The 20,995-nt window shown below is 39.8% G+C and overlaps 1 protein-coding gene across 2 annotated transcripts in view; it reads right to left on the reverse strand.

The window, feature by feature from the left end:
* The window catches only part of ALDH1L2 (aldehyde dehydrogenase 1 family member L2), a 66,408-nt gene that overhangs the window by 33,422 nt on the left and 11,991 nt on the right, over positions 1–20,995 (reverse strand). For both annotated transcript variants that reach the window (XM_050748457.1, XM_050748456.1), the window contains exons 3-12: positions 18,098–18,332; positions 16,257–16,422; positions 14,909–15,010; positions 13,599–13,688; positions 11,543–11,677; positions 10,235–10,360; positions 9,600–9,691; positions 6,737–6,884; positions 991–1,110; positions 266–393 (exon numbers count right to left, since the gene is read on the reverse strand). In XM_050748457.1, the coding sequence (XP_050604414.1) occupies positions 266–393; positions 991–1,110; positions 6,737–6,884; positions 9,600–9,691; positions 10,235–10,360; positions 11,543–11,677; positions 13,599–13,688; positions 14,909–15,010; positions 16,257–16,422; positions 18,098–18,332 (1,342 nt within the window). The remainder of the gene's footprint in view (positions 1–265; positions 394–990; positions 1,111–6,736; positions 6,885–9,599; positions 9,692–10,234; positions 10,361–11,542; positions 11,678–13,598; positions 13,689–14,908; positions 15,011–16,256; positions 16,423–18,097; positions 18,333–20,995) is intronic.

Consider the following 20,995-nt stretch of genomic DNA (forward strand, 5'->3'; position numbering starts at 1 on the left):
CTTGCTTTCTTGCCCAGGCTGGAGTGCAGTGGTGCGATCTTGGCTCACTGCAACCTCCACCTCCCAGGTTCAAGCAATTCTTCTGCCTCAGCCTCCGGAGTTGCTAGGACTACAGGCACGTGCCACCACTCACGCCTGTAATCCCAGCACTTTGGGAGGCTGAGGCGTGCAAATCACCTGAGGTCAGGAATTTGAGACCTGGCCAACATAGTGAAACCCCATCTCTACCAGAATTACTTTTCTAAAAAATAAAAAATAAAAATACCTGTACATCAATCTTCCTCTTTCTCTTGCATTCATTCTTCCCCATTCACCATTTTCAAAAGCATCTTTTGCTGCTGCTACTGCTTTATCAACATCCGCCAAAGAAGCGTAGGATACTTTGCATATTGTCTATTTCAAGGTAAGTAAAAATAGGTCACATGAGAGATATGAAAATATGGTTCTTGGAATTAATATTCTATTAATAGAAAAAATAGAGTATTACTGATTTTAAAAAAAATGTTATGATGAGAAATGAGTATATCCAGTACTACGGTAAAGAAAAAGAACAATTTTAATATGAAAATTGTGAACCAGAAATTCGGTACTTCTCATGTCATACTACTTTATGGAAGAACACATTTAGGAAGACAGAAGACTCTGCAGTTCTTCCAGTGCCTTGGGAAAGCTGAATTTCTTGCCATGAGTCTTCAAAGTCTGAAAAATTTTTTCACATGTATCTCTATGCAGATGAGTGCCTCTGATGTTTATAGGTAAAGCTACCTGTCTAAATTTATCATAAATGTTCTATAAAATAGGTTACTACAGTTAATAGCAGCTAGTACCAGAACTGAGTCTTTGAAAGAAAAGCATGAAGTACATTTGCATCAAGTGCTTAGAGGCAGAGTGAGAGAATTAATGGGCTTCTTAAGACTGCCTCTTTTACAATGGTGTATAAACTAAAAATCCACCACCGGTGATCACTACTAACACTACAGAATTACTCACAGATCCATCCGTTGGGTTGATAGTGTCGTAAGTCTTTCCATCGTCTGCATCGGTGAACTGTCCATTTATGAAACACTGATACGGCATTTTTACCATCATTTCATTGACCTCCTTTGAAACCTGAGAGAATTATATTAATAGAGTCAGTGGATTTCCGTGTTTACTAATTTGATGTCAAACAGCACTAAAGAAGCATATTCACGAATGCAGAGGAAGAAGTCAAATTCTAGTTCCAACCATACAGAAGACATGCATATGTGAGATTTGGGTCTCAAGATGCTTGCCTTGGCAACTGGGGCAGGAGGGTAGAAGCTGTAAAGACAGAAGTGCTCTAGGCCAGGCTTTTTACAGATTTCAGATTTTCTTTCTTAACAGGTAAAAGGTAACTCACAAGACCTCTAGATAATGGAAACACCACCATCTAGTGGCAGCATTGGTGGAGTGCAGCTATTGCTTTCATTGAAATCCTTGAAAATGCCTTTGTCAATAGGTTTCCTTTTTACACTGGTGCCGTTTTAAGTTTGCTTTCCTTAAGTTCCTCTCGGTTTTCACTTTTTGTCTGTTACACATGTGTTGCCTAAATTGTACTCTGCCAGTGGCTGGCAAGCAAATTGAGGTTAGTCAATGATCTTTGATGAGGATCAGTTTTTTTCAACAATGCAATGGGAATAATGATACTGGCTTCATACAGATATTGGGAGGAAAACTGAGGTAATATATCAATGCTAGGTATTCAAAAGGAAATTTATTTATTTAAAAAATTATTTCACAGGGAGGAATTGTCAGTGCCTTAAAAAGAAACAAAAAATAGCAAGAAGGTCTCTTGCCTTTTCCCACACTGAGTGCTCATGATCTATGAGCTATTTCCATTGTGTTTATGTGGGATATAATGAAGGAAATTTCATGGGAATTGATGTGTTCAGTCTCTACAAACAGTCCACTTTTCTTAAATTATCATTCTGGGAATATGCTGAATGTCTTACATATAGCACCTAATTTGATTCTCCTAACAATTCTCTGAGGTAGATATTATCATTATTATATAATATATTATTATTACATAATATATTATTATTACATAATATATTATTATATAATATTATTACATAATATATTATTATATAATATTATTACATAATATATTATTATATAATATTATTACATAATATATTATTACATATTATTACATAATATATTATTATATAATATTATTATTACATAATTTATTATTATATAATATTACCCTATAAATTGGGTGATATGAGTCAAGTAACAGAAGACATATTTCATGTTATGTGCATACTAGAATGTTTTGCAGGTGATAATAATAATTACCCAATCTCTAGAGTAATAATAATAATGTCCACCACAGAGAATTGTTGGGAGAATCAAATTATACTCTATAAATAGAGTAAAAATAATGGAGGAAATAATAATAATGGAGGTAATAATAATGGAGGGTAATAAACTGTGGCTTAGGGAAGTTGAGTAACTTGCCCAAGATCACACAGCTAGTAAGCCATGATACTTGGATTCAAACTTAGGTTGGTCTGACTCCAAAATTCATGTTCTTAACCAGATGATGCTAAACTGCTTTCCAGATTTGCCTAATTCTTATTAAAAACAAATGGGTGAGAAGCACTTCTGGGACAGTAAAGTAAGGACCTCTGAAAATCCACTCCTTCATAAAAGCAATAAGAACACTAGAAAATATTGTTAAAAATCACTTCTCTCAGGACTCTGGAAACTAACCAAAGGCTTGCAATAATCCATTTCAAGAAGAATAGCTGAATCACACTAAGAAAAGTGAGCTTTATGGTGTATTAACTGCCTTATTCCCATCTTTCTCAAAAGCTCTGCCATAGCCTTGAGAAAACTATCATTGCAAGTATGGTAGCTGTGAAAACCAGCAGCCTAGTAGCCCCTGGTGGGGATGAAATGGGTTTGGAGCTCTTCAAAAGCCTCATCCCAAAGAACTATTACTATTTGGCCTACCTGGCAGCTCCCTGAAAAGCTCCACTCCCAGAGATTTTCTGTCTTTAGAGGCAGAGTCTCACTATATTGTCCAGGCTGGAGAGTAGTGGCTGTTCACAGGTGTGATCAAGTGCATCACAGCCTCAAACTCCTGGACTGAAGTGATCCTCCTGCCTCAGCCTCCTGAGTAGCTGGGACTACAGGCACATGCTACCATGCCTGGCTTGGGCTTGTCTTTATTTGATCTGACTCAGAGCTTGTTATGCACAAACATCCCTATTCCTGGGACATTTGTCAAAAATAATCAGTGGCAATTATTTAATATTTCAGCTGCCCGCAGCCACTAACAAATGGCTGACCAAAAAACTTAAGAGGAATAACTGGGAATGAGATATCCATTGGAGGCATTGAAAAGCTCTGACTTATTCCTGGGAATCCAGAAGACCAATATACATGCAGGGCTTGTGCACGTGCCAGGAAAGACCTCAGAAGGCCCTTATGTCTTAACGCTCGATGACTCTTGAGGCCCTGTGCAGGCAGGAAGTGTGAAGGCTGAGGCAGAGCTGTAAACTGCCTGCTGGAGCACTGAAGGTGTATCCCAGCACACACACAGAGCCCCCTCGCAAAGGCTGGGAGACTTATTGGCTCAAGGTGTATAAGAAAATATATGCCCAATCATTAGCTGACCATTAAGGTAACTGAAAGGAGACTTCAGTGGTGGCAAACAATAAAAAATACGGACTTTACAGAATTATCGAGAAAGTCATTGAACAACAACAACAAAGCAGCAGCAGCAACAGCAACAAATGTTGTGAAGGGAGATGAGGGGAAAGTCTGCTTTCCAGAGTTACGACATTCTGTTCTTTTGAATGACCACCTGTCAACAAAAGATTACAAGATGTGCAAAGAAACAGGAAAGTATGGCCTATACACAGGTGGAAAAAAGCAGCTAATAGAAACCATTCCTAGAGAAACCTAGACACTGGATTTGCTAAAGAAAGATTTTCAATAAGCTTTTGTAAATATGTTCAATGAACTAAAGGAAACCAGGTCTAAAGAATTAAAGGAAAGTAAGAGAATAATGTCTTGCTGAACAGAGAATATCAATGAAGAGATAAAAATTATTTTTAAAAGAACCAAATAAAAATGCTGAAGTTGAAAAGTGCAATAACTGAAATAAAAAATTCACTAGAGGGACCCAATAGCAAATTCAAGCAGGTAAATAAAAGCCTGAACAACAGGAAGGAATAAGAATAAAGAAAAATGAACAGAGCCTCTGAGACTTATAAGACACCATCAAGTATACCAACACATGCATAAAAGGAATCCCAGAAGGAGAGGAGGAGAAGGGAAAGGAAAAGGAAAAATATCTGAAGAAAGAATGGCTGAAAACTTCCTAAGTTTGATGAAAAACATTAAGTTGCACATTTCAAGAATGTACAATCCAAGAAGCTCAACAAATTCTGATGGAAAAATTCAAAGGCCCCACACCTAGACATACCATAACAAGTAATCAAAAGACAAAGATAAAATCTCAAAAACAACAAGACGTAAGGAACTCATCATACAAAAGAATCCTTAATAAAATTAACAGTTGACTTATCAGAAACCATGAAGGCCAGAAGGCAATATGATGAAATATTTAAATGATAAAAGAAAAATACCATCCAAAAATTCTATACCCAATAAAAATATTGTTCAGAAATGAAGGAGAAATTAAAACATTCCCAAATGAACAAAAACAGAAAATTGATTGCTAGCATACCTGGCCTACAAAAAGTACTGAGAAGACTCCTTCAAGTTGAAATGAAAGGACACTGGACAATTAACTTGAATACACATGAAGAAATAAAGAGTACTGGTAAAGGTAACTACATAGGTAAATATCAACATTGGTATAAATATATTTTTAACTCTATCATTAAAAATACAACCTCATAAAGCAGTAATTATAAAATTGTGTTGGTGGGCTCATGATATATAAAGATGTAATTCGTATGACAATAATGACACAAATTAGGGAAGTACACAACAATGTTACAGCAAAGCTTTCCTATGCTATTGATATTAAGTTGTTACTCATCTGAACTAGACCATTTTAAGCAAAAATGTTAATTATAATCCTCAAGGCAACCACTAAGAAAATAGCTTAAAATATAGTAAAATTAAAAATAAGGGATTAAGGCAGGGCACGGTGGCTCACGCCTGTAATCCCAGCACTTTGGGAGGCCGAGGCGGGCGGATCTCAAGGTCAAGAGATCGAGACCATCCTGGCTAACATGGTGAAACCCCGTCTCTACTAAAAACACAAAAAATTAGCCAGGCGTGGTGGCGGGTGCCTGTAGTCCCAGCTACTCGGGAGGCTGAGGCAGGAGAATGGCGTGAACCCAGGAGGTGGAGCTAGCAGTGAGCCGAGATCACACCACTGCACTCTAACCTGGGCGACAGAGCAAGACTCCATCTCAACAACAACAACAACAACAAAAATAATGTATTAAAAAGGCATGCTAGACATATGTAACACAAAAGAAAGCAGTGAAGGAGAAGTAGAGGAATAAAAAGGTGTCAGACAAGACATATAGAAAGTGTAAGTGGTAAAAGAATGTAGATAAACTAGACTTCATCAAAATTAAAACCTGTTGTGTGTCAAAGGACACTCAAAGTTTTCAGCAAATCTACAGAATGAGAGAAAACATTTGCAAATCTTATATCTGATAAGGATCTTGTATCTAAAATAGACCAAGGACTCTAAAGACTCAGCAATAAAAAGACAAGCCAGTTTTAAAATGAGCAAAGGATCTGAAAGAAAAGACATTTCTCCAAAGAAGAAATTCAAATGGCCAACAAGTATATGACAAGATGCTCAACATCAGTAGTCACTAGGGAATACAAATCAAAACCACAGTGAGACCCCGCTTTACACCCACTAGGACAGCTAAAAGAGAAAAGACAGACGAGAGCAAATATTGGCGAGGATATGGAGAAGCTGAAACCCTCATACATTGGTGGCATTATATAATGGTGTAGCCACTTCGGAAAACAGTTTGGCAGTTACTCAAAAAAGTTAAACATAGAGTTACCATATGACTCATCAATTCCATGCTTAGGTACATACCCAAGAGACTTGAAAACATATGTTCATGCAAAAACTTATATGAGTTTTTCATAGCATTATTCATAATAGCCAAAAAGTAGAAACAACCCAAATGTACATCAACTGATGAATGGGTAAACAAACTGTGGTATATTTATACAATAGAATATTACTTGGCCAGAAAAAGGAATGAAATGATGATACAACATGGATGAACCTTGAACACATTATGCTAAGAGAAAGAAGCCAAAAACAAAAAGCCACATGTTATATGATTCTATTTATACGAAATCTCTAAAAGAGGCAAATCCAGAGAGACAGAAAAGAGATTCGCATTTTCTAGGAACTATCATGCTATCCAATTTTGGAACTTTTTTTGTACGAGGTAGTCCTGGAAGAGTAAAGAATGACTGCCAATGGGTGCAGGGCTTCTTTTTGGGATGATGAAAATGTTCCAAAATTGGATGACATAATAGTTGCACAACCCTGTGAATATATTAAAAAACACCCAAAATGCACATTTTAAAAGGGAATTTTATGGCATCTGAATTAAATCTCAGTAAAGCTGTTGTTTTTTAAAGGTCATAAATATAAAAACAAATGGGCAACAGGCACAGCAGTCTTTTATAGTGTATGGATCTCACTGATTTAGGGTTGTAACATCGAGGAAAAGCTTACATAATCTACAACCAGCTCCGCCTCTTGATCTTCTCCTCTCAGTTTCCTCACGACCTTTTGGATAAAGTCTTCAAACTTGGTGGCCATATAGACATCTTCATTCTGCAGCTGAAGCCCACCACATTTCTGTCTGATCTCTTCAACCAGCCTTAAAGTAAGAACCAGCTTCGCGTTACTTAGATTTTTAAAAGGGGTTAGGAAGACTGTTATTCGCATTTGTCAAGTTGTTTTGAGGTAAGACTTACATCGCATGCCTATTTATATCCTATGAGATCTGTGATACTCATCAGAGAAATTGATAAGACTAGGGGCAAGAAATTAAAAATATATCTTGAAGGACAGTGGCAGTTTTTTTTTAAACTTTATCCGTGACTAAAAATAAAAGAAATCAAGGCAAAAATATTTTAATTACTTATAAGCAAGATAGCAGGGAGCATATAAAGTCAACTCCTTTGCTTTCATATATACTCAAAGAATAAGAAAGAAAGACACTTTCTGAACTGTAAAGATTGTGAGAGATGAATGTCATATTGTAGAATATTTTCTCTAATTTACAAGTATAAGATGGACATTTGTTTGTATTATGTAGTTAACACAAGTACTAGCTAGAACCATATGCAGTAGGTCAATACAATTTTTGAAGTCCTTTCCAATCCTTTGATTTCCACTGTTAGTTTGTCAAATTACAGCGGTTATCTGACATTTCTTGAATAGCAGTGGTGTATGAGGTACTGTGTAGAAAGTCCACCATGGTTGTGGTTCAATCATTTATTCTCTAAAAGAGATGATACCTTCATAATCAAGATAATAATATCAGATGATTATGATAAGTCAGACACTCAAACAGAAAATGAGTAATTCCTGCAGGAGTATCTTGCTAGCAAAAAAAAAAAAAAAGTATTAATAATACAGTACTGGCCAGGTGCGGTGGCTCACGCCTGTAATCCCAGCACTTTGGGAGGCCTAGGCAGGCGGATCACGAGGTCAGGAGATAGAGATCATCCTGGCCAATGTGGTGAAACCCCATCTCTACTAAAAATACAAAAATTAGCTGGGCGCGGTGGCGTTTACTTGTAATCCCAGCTACTTTGGAGACTGAAGCAGGAGAATTGCTTGAACCTGGGAGACGGAGGTTGCAGTAAGCCAAGATTGTACCACTGCACTCCAGCCTGGCGACAGAGCAAGACTCTGTCTCAAAATAATAGTAATAATAATACAGTACTGAGGCCAGGTGTGATGGCTCATGCCTGTAATCCCAACTACTAGGGAGGCTGAGATGAAAGGATGGCCACCCCAGGAGTGCAAGGCTGCTAGTGCAAGTGAGCTGTGATCACACCACTGCACTCCAGCCTAGGTGGCAGAGTGAGGCCCTATCTGTAATAATAATCATCATAATATAGTATTGAAATCTTTAGTTAAGCTAATTAGAAGTTTCTGGGAACTCATGAATCACAGCTGAGAAATCTATAATTTGAGGAGCCGAAACTCTTGACTTTTGAAAACACTACGTGCTCTTGAAATGATTGTTTTTGATTTCTGGAATAAAACCTCCAAGAATAAAGGGACCTTGTCTAGTTTACACTGTATCTCCAGTGCTAAAACTGTTCCTGACACATAGTAAGTGTTCAATCAGTGTTGTTAAGTAAATGAGTGAATAGATAGAATATTCATCAGGAACATTGCTTTGTCAATATGAAGGATTTTGTCAAGAGGAGGAATATTTTTGCCTTGTTTAATTAGTGAATGGCCACAATGTGGCCTGGAATCAAATCCTCTTAGCTTCTATTCTCTGTACCCACCATTAAGGGACTGAACAGTCCCTGGTGAGCTCCCAGCTGTCTTGTTATCCACGTTACTCCAAGAAAAACACCTCTGCAAGATGCTGCGCCAGTAGGATCCTGGTCCTGTTTCCTTGTGATAGAGGCTTTCTGGGACTCCAGCCCTTTCAACTTGCTCTAAACCTCTGTGGAGAAATTCTGACTGTTGGGTGATTACAATTGTCCTTGCAAGTAGCCTGATTACCCTCATTCTAGATCTATCTTACTGGGTAATTTGCGGGGGGGTGGGGGTAGGAGAAAAAAGATTTGGGGGAAAGCATAATATCAGGTATCAGATATTTTTCTGGTAATATTATTAATATCAGGTATCACATATTATTCAGATAATATTCTGGATCAGGCTGCATAGGAAATTCCCTGTTAGCATTCTCACCCAGAGCTTCTCAATTCTGATGTCATATTGGAGGAAAATTAGCTAAGAACCTGGAAGAACAAATTTTTAAAAGATGCAAAGAATTCTAAGGGTTGCTTTTTTAGGTATACGGAAGATATGAAAACAACTTCTGGTTAGCAACAAAGATAAATAAATAGATAGATATATCTGCTTGACCATGGAAACAACAGCAAAAAAGATAAAGAATAAAGATGTGTTGGCCGGGCACGGTGGCTCACACCTATAATCCCAGCACTTTGGGAGGCTTGAGGCAAGCGTATCACCTGAGGCCAGGAGTTCGAGACCAGTCTAATCAACATGGAGAAACCCCATCTCTACTAAAAATACAAAATTAGCCGGGCGTGGTGGTACATGCCTTTAATCCCAGCTACTCGGGAGGCTGAGGCAGGAGAATCGCTTGAACCCGAGAGGCGGAGGTTGGGGTGAGCTGAGATTGCACCATTGCACTCCAGCCTGGGCAACAAGAGCCAAACTCCATCTCAGAAAAAAAAAAAAAAAAAATGTGTCATAGATAGGTATGATAGGGTAATCACATCCAGAACAAAGGATGTGTGTGGATTTCACTGTCAAAGCCAAAGTCAAAATCTCTAGTGAGGGAATCCCTAGTGAGTCAATAAGGTCATGGTTTTACCTGGCAACATCCATTGAGCTTGCTCCAGATTTAAAGAAGTCTGTTGAGTCTTCAATAATGGGGACATTGCTTAAAATTCCAGCCCAGATGACCTACACAAAAAGGAAACTCTTACGAGGGAAGTGCCATGTAGAACAATGTGGCAGAGACTGGGCTAGCTCTTCACCAAACCAATTCCCTGTTCATCTTGTACACACAGCTGGACCACATTTCTCAGCACCTCTCCAGGTTAGATGCAGCCAATGAACAGGAGTGGAAGTGACCTGCACCACCCCAGTCCTAGCCCATGTAAACGTCCTCCACACCATTCTACATGCTCCTTTGCCCTTCTGGCTGTCTGGAATGGTGACACCCCCCAGGGAGACCTTGAAAATAACAGAAACTGAGTTCCTGAACGACTTCACCCCTAACCCCCGTGCCAACCTGGAACTGCCTTGGATGTCTTATGTGAAAAATCAGTTTGTATATACTGTGTTTGAGCATATGAATTTGGAGGTTGATTTCCTCTTGCAGCTAATACATAAAAAAGAGGAAATAAAGTTCTGATCCCACTACTTTGAGGACTGATGGTACCAGTTACAAACATGCTTCAGTTTTCCAAGGTAACAGTAAAATTAAAGTCATCATGTGTTCACCTTGATGGTCTCTGCCACTTTCACCTCTTCGGCTGTCAGTTCTACCACTGATGTCTCACCCGCTGAAAAGTACTGAGAGGCAGGGATCATTTTTCCATCTTCAAACTGCAGATTTCTCACCATCAGCTACAAAATAGCAACAAAACAAGCATAAAAATCGAGGATTGAGACAATACAAAAGTGAGGCTGGCAGGAGTCCTATAGATTATATGCATATAAGGGCAAGTTTATTTGGAAAAATACAAAAATATGGATTAAAAGCATTCATCATTATGTGTAAAAGGGCTGAAATGGCAGTTGAATAATGGCAGCAGAAAGGAAAAAGTGAGGTCTAGGGATAGATACATCTCAAAATGGCAAATAAGTCCTGGTAAATTTGACACTGGGATGTAGGTATTTGAACTAGAATCTATTGTGAAAATAACAGACACCACTAGTGCTGTGCTGCCTCTGAGCACTCGCTCTGCACCACACTCAAGAATGCATGGATAAGTGCTTGCTTTGGCAGCACATATACTAAAAAAAGAATGCATGCATGTGCTGAAGGATCTTACCTAATTTCATAAATGCCAGTGGAGGTGGATGCCATTATTATTCCCATTTTACTGATGCAGAAAGGGAGGCTCAATGAGGTTCAGTAATTTGCTCAGTGCCACACAGATAGTAAGTAACAGAGCTGGGAGTAGAATCCGGAACTAGCGGGACTCTTAAGCCTACAGTCTTAACTGATTTATCCTGCAGCAACTGGAAAATATCTGTAAGGTACAAATTCCCTTTGAACGCTTCATTGGGAAGCTTCGCAAGGGCACTCTGAGGCCCAAGGCCAACCCTCCTGAGCATAGGCAGTGTAGGTGGCACCTGCCTGGTGGATCAGTGGCAAGGGGCATCTGAGGAGGGCCACATCCATTTCTCTTGATCCTCCCAGAATCTGGCACTGGGAAGGCAGACAGACGAGATTCTCCTCTCTGTCATATAGATGGCAAAACAGACTCAAAGGGAAGAATCATCCTGCCCAAGACCAGAAAGTGGAAAGCAATGATTCACATCCTTACCTCCCCACTGAATTCCTCTCTCCACTTTACACAAGGCAGCCTATGCAGATCTGGGGGGCCTCTCTTGAGACACCTCATCTCCATCAGGGCACTCAGAGCCAGCTCCTCCCCAGCCAGCAATGGAGGCACAGATGTCCTAGCCTGCCCATATCCCAGTGCAAATCCAGATTAACTTGTGATAGCTATTCCCTTAATAGCTTGGGTTATAGAATAAAATCAAAAGGTTATTTCATAGGCAGCCATATTGAACACTCACTGCTTTTCCATCGTTACCAAAAAGAACAAGTCCATTTTTGGTAACGAGACCAGGCTTCTTGGCACCTTTAATTTCCAGTGGTTCTCCAGGAGGCACAGAGCTATTGAGTAATGTCGAGCCATAGAAAGTGACCATCTAGTAAAGAGATCAAACACAGATTGTAAAATCAGGAGAAAAGCTGTTCATAGCGGTATGTATAAGCATCATTCTCTGTAAAAATGCTGAAGTTCATATTATCATCTGTAATAAAATTGAGACACCACAATGGGAGAAACTGTCCCAAACATCCATGGAAATGACACAAGGCAAGAAAGAGTCTGTGAATATGTCACTGGAGAGTCCAAAATGCCCCACATCCAGGTACATGAATATGCATTTATCACATATTCGCATTGATACAAAGGTGAATGAGATCAAAAGCTCTCAGCGTTTACAGCCTGAAGGTAGGGTTTGGGTGGGGTGGGAGGTGCTGGGAGTGGGCATCAGTGATGGGCAATGCACAGTGGTAACCAGACTATTACAGTGCAGGGTGATAAGTGATGAGAAGCACAGGGTGCTTTGTGAGTCCGTTCATGGAAAAAGGACTGGATCCAGACAGTAACCAAGAGACACTGACGCTGACTGAGTTTTTATTGCAATTCTAGGATGATCAGCTATATATATATGGAGCCTATTATGATTATGCTGTAATGGTTTGTTGAACACATACTCTAGGCCCAGGGCTAAGTACTTAAATGAGTTAATATGTATTAATTCTTTTTTTTTTCTTTTGAGACAGAGTGTCACTCTGTCACCCAGGCTGGAGTGCAGTGGTGCGATCTCACTGCAACCTCTGCCTCCCGGGATCAAGTGATTCTCCTGCCTTAGCCTCTCAAGTAGCTGGGATTACAGGCACAGGCCACCACACCCAGCTTTTTTTTTTTTTTTTTTTTTTTTTTTTTTTAGTAGAGACAGGGTTTTGTCATGTTGGCCAGGCTGATCTCGAACTCCTGACCTCGGGTAATCCTCCACCCTGACCTCCCAAAGTGCTGGGATTACAGGTGTGAGCCACCGTGGCTGGCCAACTCATTTAATCTTCACAATTGCCCGTAACCTAAGGGAGGCAGTATTATTAGTTCCATTTTACAATGAGGAAACCAAGGCACCCAATGGTTAAGAAACCTGCCCAAGGTTACACAGTAAATTTTCACAGAAGCATTCTGGCTTCAGATCCTGCACTTTTAACCATTACACTAAACTCCCTCCCTTGGTCACCCATCGAGCCCATGGATTTTTATTGGCACTTAGGATGTACCCAGACTCCTGCTTAACTGCTCAGATTATCAAGACAATTACATGAAGTGCTTGTCCCTAAGGAGTTCACAGGCTAGTATTGGGGGGAATAAAGAGACTCTCACAATATATGATGTGCCATACCAGAGGTAGGCAGAGTGTTGCTGGAACCCAGAGGTGAGCCATCAAACCCTGCCAGGCTGGGCATGTGAGATCAGGAAACCTCCTGAAAGAGGTGAAACCTGAGAGCCTGGGCTGAGCCAATTACCCATGGATAGAAGACCCTTCAGGCCCCTGCCCGCCTCTCCTGCCTCAGCTCTCCCCATGCCTGTCCTCACAGTCCAGACCCCGGCTTCACTGAACTCCTTTTGCAAGTCCTTGACCAGGTGCTGGAGTCTCTTATCTCTGGGGCTTCGCCTACTTGTCTTGCTCTCAACCTGGTTAACTCTTCTCAAGGTTCGAGCAAAGCAGTGAGCTTTTCTAGGAAGCCTTTCCTAATATACCTGAGTCTCAGCCTCCATGATAGCCTTTATCGTACTGCACTGAGAGTGTTTATTCACTTCTCTGCACTCCCCATAAAACTGCAGGCTCCTGGAGATCAGGGACTGGATTTAGCGTCTGCTGCACAATAAATGCTCAATACATGCTGAGTAAAGGGGAGAGTGAATCACAGACCCGCCTCATGACCAAGGAAGAACCATGGGAAGCCCAGATTTATCTGTACTGTCTCTTACAAAGGTAATAATCGGGGAGGGGAGCAGGGGGAGTGGTCCGTAGAACGTACCTGTCCATTTATCTCTGTCCAGGCTCCAGGGACTTTATCATGACCTCGAATCCAGTTATGTAAAACTTCGGCAGACTGGTCCCAAGAAATCTAGGAAGGCACAAAACACAGGCTGAGCCTCCTATGGCTGTGAACCTCAAAGGAATAAAAACGCTTCTCGTCATCAGAGGCAGAAACGAGTATGTTATTGGGAAGTAAAGGAATTTTTGCTTCTTAGTTTTATTTGGAGTATTTTGTCAGGTGGCTGATTTAGTAAAAAAGAGACTTTATTGAAGGAAAATAAAAAGCAGAGGGTTATTTAAAGGGACAGTATGCTTTGTAAAGATGACGTAGAGCGGGCTGTTGAGGGGAGGAGGCCAGTAGCTGCTGGAGAGTTTTATGTTGGGTTTTTATTAGGTTGAACTTTTTTTTGAAGTTCCCACCTCTGGTAAGTCTCTGCCTCTTTTATTTATTTATTTATTTTTTGTCTAATTTGTTTGTGTCTATCTTAGCTCTCTGCTTTGTCTGCACCTAGATTTTGTCTCAGGTTTACAGGACCCCCCATATTATTAGTTGGTGTGTATGTGTGGGTTGGTTTTGGGTATGAATATGACCTAATGCCTGTATTGTTTACTATTGTCACCACAGGAAGGTTGTATAGTGGCCAAATCTATACCTACTGCATCTGTATTTTTTTTTTTTTTTGGAATTTCTTTCTCTGCCCTAAGCTGTACTTATGGCTCCAGGTTTTCATTTTTTATTTTTTGAGACAGGGGTCTCACTGTGTTGGCCAGGCTGGTCTCAAATACCTGGCCTCGAGTGATCCTCCTGCCTCAGCCTCCCAAAGTGCTGGGAATACAGGCATGAGCCACTGTGCCCAGCGCACCTAGCATGACATTTTTTTTTAAGGAATATCCCCTTTGCCCTTTTCATTAGCATGTAGCTGGCGCTATTTTGACATTTTAACTGCAGAGTGAAGGATTATTGAGCAGACTTAAGAGGCGTTTCTGGGCGGTTTTAATTTGCTTGCTTGTTTGTTCGTTTGCATAGTATCTCCTCTCCTTTCTGTGCACATTTGGCTAAGTGCCCACCCACTCCAGCATTAGAGATACTATTAATATGCAAATTTTGGGTGCTCTCTCAGACATGAGTCTTCCCAGACTTTATTTTCTTTAGGGGACTCCCCTCTCCTGCATATGTCTGGCCACCTGTCTAACAGGTAGGGCTAGGGCAGGCTGGCTTATCTTTTGGCAAGATCATAGTACGTGGGGAACTACTGAAAGGTGGAGGGCCATGAACTCTGAGATGTGTTATTGAGTTGATATAAATACCTCAGCATTTTCCTTTTTCTGGATACCTTCATATGTTGCCCCTTCTTCTGGCTGGGGAATACGAGGAGCTTTTCCATCGGCTATGAGTTGAACAGCTTCTACCTAAGGCCAAAGACGTCACCTGTGTTACAGCCCAATGATCAACAATGGCATAGTCTATTTGACTAAAGTTTCCGCGTAACAGAATTACTACCTATAAATCTGTTCAGAGAGTCAAGAGTATGATGATAACTACCATTTCTTCAGGTCCATCCTGACAAGCATTGTGGTAGCTACTTTATGTAAAATATCCCTTGAAAACATAACAAGAATCCTGCAGGGTGGATATTGTTATTACTGTTTTACACCTGGGGAAACTGTCTGATAGCCACAGGGGAACAGAGCCAAGTTTACAGCTCATTCCACCCACCTCCATCTAGGCTATAACTTGGTCTAGAATCTGGGCTTCAGCAAATATCACTGAACACACAGAATGCTACATTGATTGTAATGATCATTTGAGCAGCTACTGTGGGCCAGATGCTTTACACAAATAGTGTCACTTAATTTTCACAACCGCCCTACAAGTCAGATGGTATTATCCACACCGCATAGATGAAGAAACCAAAGCTACAGAGGCTAAGTGACTTGCCTGTGGTCATACAACAAAGAAGAGGTAGAATGGAAACTTGAGCTTAGGTCTTTCTGACATCAAAGCCCTACTCTCTTAATCATTAAATGATACAAGCAAAGCACTGCTTTCCTGTCTCCTAAATCAATGGCTACTACTGTATATAATCTTGCTACTTCTCTCATACTAGCTCTGAAAAAAATTTAAATGACATCAAAATTATTGGCTAAAGCTTTCAATATTTTTACAAGTATTTCAATATTTTTATTTGATGGTATACATGTTTTGGGATTTTTTTTTTTTAACCCCAGAGCACCTCTGAATAAATACAGCAACACCAAATTTCACCCTGTTACAGAGGCTAATTTAAAGTACTTTTAAATTTCCATAACAAATTGCGTAGCAATATTTCTTAAGATTCAATATACTTCTTTACAATTAATCATTATAGGCAGGGTTGAAGATTCAAGTATTTGGCAAAAGAATGGAGCAGTTTAAATGCTACTGCATCCATTGGATCAATGCTCTCAGAAAAACAAGTCAGTTTCACAGACTAAGAAATTGAAAAGTTCAGATTTCCATCCTAAATATACCATCCCATTAGTTAAAAAAAATCTAATTTTGTTTTTAAACTTTAAGTTTTTGGTGAAAATTCATATGGATAATTTCTTGCTAAAAGAAAAAATATTTTCAAAACTTTAAAGGTTTACTAAATTCTGGGTGGCAAAATATACTAACCATGGCCTTGATTCCTTCAGGAAAAAGAAACCGATTATAAAGTGCATCCACTGTATCATTGGGTTCAACATCACATGATCTCTGAAGGAGGATGGGTCCTGTATCCAAGCCATCATCAGCCCAGAAAACAGAAAACCCAGCTTTCTTATCTCCCATAATTAGAGTCCTGTGAAAAGAAGAATTTCAATTTAAAATGTTGGTTAACTGTATCATAAAGTGATGAATTAGTGATATTAAAGTATAAGAGTTATAATGGAAAGGTAGACAATGAATGAAGCTAGCATGAGAAATTAACAGTAGAACTGGGAGACGTCAGGGCTCATAAAAAGCAGTGTCTAATGGTACTGCTATTTTATATCATACATCCTCATATCTTCACTCTTTCTTGTTAATGTATAGTAAGGACTTGCAGTGAATTCAAAAAGGCATTAGAGTCTATCGTTACTACCACTCATTGACTCTCAGGGGTCAGCTTTCTACTTCAAGATCAAGTAATTTGCCCACTAGGTCCAATTCCTACATCGTGCTTGACCCTGTATTAGGCAGAATAAGAACAGATAGGATACTCTGTGAAGGACAGAATGTGAAGCGAACGTGAAGGACAGAAGTGATTATGAATTCAAGCTAATACAGAGACAGTATGATAATAGGTCAGCCATGTAATAATTTAAATATTTTTTACTTTTGAGTACAAATCAAGACCTAAATCAATCCATCAATCACTAACTCTTCAGAAATACTAAGAAATTAACTGGCATTGTTATCAAGATCCTTGAAAATACTGATATGCTTTGATCCAATGATTCTGCATGTGGAAACAGTGTAAACTGAGAAAAAATACAAGTTTAAGTGCGAAGATATCTACTAAATAATAGTGTGTTATTTATAAGAGCCAAAAAGAAGTCAACCCATGTAATCAAAGTTTAAATACAATTAATGTTTTTCATCACATTTAAACCAAGTGTAGGCTTCCAGCTTATTCCAACAACTTGACACCGAGGAATATTAGGAAGATGTGCAGGTAAAGGACAGAAAGCAGAAAGGGTAGGAAGGCCCAGCTCAACCCACAGCATTGTGTCCCTATGGTATTAGGTACCTACAGTGTACCAGCCACTGTTCCTGACACTGGAAAATAGCAATACAAATGTTGTGCAAAGTCCCTTTCCTCAGGAAGCTTAGAGTTGAATGGGGAAGATGGACAATGAAGGTGATCATTTCATCATTTCAAGTAATTACTTGATGATTATTTCAAGTAATTCAGCATTTCCTGAAATGTACTTGAGAAGCTCTATGCAAAAAAAAGTTCTGTGGTCAAATAAGTTTGGGAACATTGTGTATTCAGACTCCCTCTAGGGGATTATGATACTGACATTAAAGCCCGTATTAATAGCTCAAATGAATCCTGCAATTAAAAATCTGGCATCAACCAAACTTACTGACTATAAAACCTTTGTTTGCTCAATACCTAGTAACAGTCAATGGAGCTAGTACTCCATAGGCTATTCTTGGTAAATGCTGTCGTGGTTCGCACTGTATGTCTAGATCTCAGGGGAGTTCATGCAATAGTAGTAACCAATCAGGACCTCACAATTGTTCAGGCATGCCTAGTTTCTTGTCTTGATCACCTCGGTAAAAAACAGAAAGAATGTAGGCAATTGAAATACACTCACCCTCTCTGTAATTAAAAAAGCCTCACTGGGTATTGTGGCACACTCCTGAAATGTCAGCTACTTGGGAGGCCAAGGCAGGAGGATCATTTGAGGCCAAGAGTTTGAACCCAGACTGGGCAACATAGCAAGACCCCATCTCAAAAACAAAAAAGTAAGAAGAAAAAATCTCACCAATTGATAGCAGAGGCTCCTCTGTGCCTGGGCAGGATGGATGGGTGATAAATGATAGAGCCATGCTTTGGACTATCAATTATATCCATGGGGATGAACTGAGTGCAGAAAGGGAGCACATTTAGGTCTGCACCCACAGATCTGTAGGCCTCTGCCACCTCTTTGATGGTCTTGCCCTTGACTCTCCATTTAGGAAGCTTGAACACAGGAGTCCCATCTTTCTCTGCAGCCAAAGCTGAGCATAAAAAAGATTTTTTTTTTAGAAGTTAGCAGTAATTTTATATCACTATGAATTCACATATTGTGATTTTGCAGTTTCATGAAATATTTATAAATAAAACATGGTGAAGAACAATTTAGATTGTGACTAGAATTTCAGCTATTGTAATTGGATCACACTAAGGTGATACATATCTATATACTTAAGGCATAATAAATTAGAACTGAAAAGATTTTGGCTAGATGATATTTTAAGATTTTAATGAAAGCTTTTTCTTTTTTAGATCAAAAATGGTACCTTTATTACTGATACAAACTTTTAAGAACATAGCATCAGATTTGGAGGCATGCGCCAATGCTTCACCCACTAATTTGACACACTCACCTCTGGCACAGTTAGAAAGCCATGAATCTCTTCCCTTCCTACACAGAACAAACTGTAGACCAGAACACGTTCTCCCTGCCAAGTGCTGAGCTGAACTTTTCTACTTCCTTCTCCCAAATTCACCAAACAAATAAGTTAACAAAGCTGAGAGGCCAAGAATGGAGAATACATGCTCAGCTCCTGCTAAGGGCTTTGCCACACTCAACAGACCAGGATCTCCTTCCTGAGAAGAGCACTGTCCCCTCCCAAACAAATGGCTCCATCCTAATGCCATAGGAAATGGCCCACCAAAGTGCAAACAGCACAAGCCTATTTTTTTCATAATGAAATGTCGTTTTTACTATGTGTCTTATATCTTAAGTATTTATATATATATATATATATATATTTTTTTTTTTTTTTTTAAGTATACAGGTCTTTTTTTGTTGTTGTTGTTTTGAGATGGAGTCTGGCTCTGTCGCCCAGCCTGGGGTGCAGTGGCCGGATCTCAACTCACTGAAAGCTCCGCCTCCCGGGTTTACGCCATTCTCCTGCCTCAGCCTCCCGAGTAGCTGGGACTACAGGCGCCTGCCACCTCGCCCGGCTAGTTTTTTGTATTTTTTTTTTTTTTTTTTTTTGTAGAGACGGGGTTTCACCACGTTAGCCAGGATGGTCTCGATCTCCTGACCTCGTGATCCGCCCGTCTCGGCCTCCCAAAGTGCTGGGATTACAGGCTTGAGCCACCGCGCCCGGCCAAGTATACAGTTTTATATGTAAGTAGTATATATTTAAAAAAATAGGTTAGGCACAGTGGCTCACACTTGTAATCCCAGCACTTTGAGAGGCCAAGGCAGGAGGATTGCTTAAACCCAGGAGTTCGAGACCAGCCTGCACAACATAATGAGACCTCCATCTCCACCAAACAAAAAAAATTATTTTCAAATTAGCTGGATGTGGTGGCACGTACCGATAGTCTGAGCTACTTAGGAGGATCACTTGAGCCCAGGAGTTCCAGATTGCAGTAAGCCATTATCGCGCCACTATACTCCAGCCTGGGCAACGAAGAAAGACCCTGTCTCTAAAAAAATTTGTTTAAGTGTATAAAAAATATATATACACACACTATTATTAATATATAATTGTATATATTAATATATTATAGAAATTATGGTATATATTAATATATAGCATACCTGTTTTATAATATATTACTTTTATAATAATAGTATATATTTTTATATACTATATATATTTAATATATAATAGCATATATGTTAATTTTAGGCAATTTCCAGAAGTCTTAACTAAAGCTTTCTATCTGCATTTTTGTGTCCCTTCCTTTCTTCTACATCTGAACAACAAAATTCATTGACTCAGGATGAGATGATGCCTCCACCATGAAACCTAAATTCTGAAGCCTAAGGAAGTCCTGAAGGACCCTAGCCATCACGATTAGCCCCTGGTCAATCTGTTTGGAAGAATCTGAGAGACCAGCACAATAATGTTCACAAAATGTGAATGTTCATAAAACTGAACTCACATGTCAGATGACAGGAAAATGGATAAATGGTGGTAAAAATATGTGACCATGGGAGAAATTGTGAAAGATCATATGGCAAAGAAAACTGGGGTGGAGGAAACTTAGAAGTCTTCATTGTAAAAAATGTACTCCAGGCCAGGCGTGGTGCCTCACACTTGTAATCCCCAGCACTTTGGGAGGCCAAGGCAGGTGGATCACCTGAGGTCAGGAGTTCAAGACCAGCCTGGCCAACATGGCGAAACCACGTCTCTACTAAAAATACAAAAATTAGCCAGGTGTGGTGGTGGGTGCCTGTAATCCCAGCTACTCGGGAGGCTGAGTCAGGAGAATCGCTTCAACCCGGGAGGTGGAGGTTTCAGTAAGCTGAGTTCGTGCCACCGCACTCCAGCCTGGGCAACAGAGTGAGACTCTATCTCAAAAAAAAAAAAAAAAATGCACTCCACTGAGACTGGCTGAGACATCCAGGTGTTAGGCTTCGTTTCAGTTTTTGGCTGCCCCAGAGCTATTCTTGGCTGTCCTCGCTGACTATTCTAACAAGAATACTCAGTTACTGTCATTAGTGCTTCCTTATTATGAACCAGGCATACTGTGAGCACTTTGTGTACATTAATCTAACTTAATCTTCATAGCAGCCACATGAGGTAGCTACCGCTGAACGGAGGCTAAGATTAAGTAACTTGCCCAAGGTCATACAGCTAGTAAGTGGCAGAATCAGAATTCATTCCTTGATTCCAGAACATATGCTGCTACCCACATGCTGTACCACTTCCTCATA

Source organism: Macaca thibetana, chromosome 11 (genome assembly GCF_024542745.1).
Source record: "Macaca thibetana thibetana isolate TM-01 chromosome 11, ASM2454274v1, whole genome shotgun sequence".
Taxonomy (NCBI): Eukaryota; Metazoa; Chordata; class Mammalia; order Primates; family Cercopithecidae; genus Macaca; species Macaca thibetana.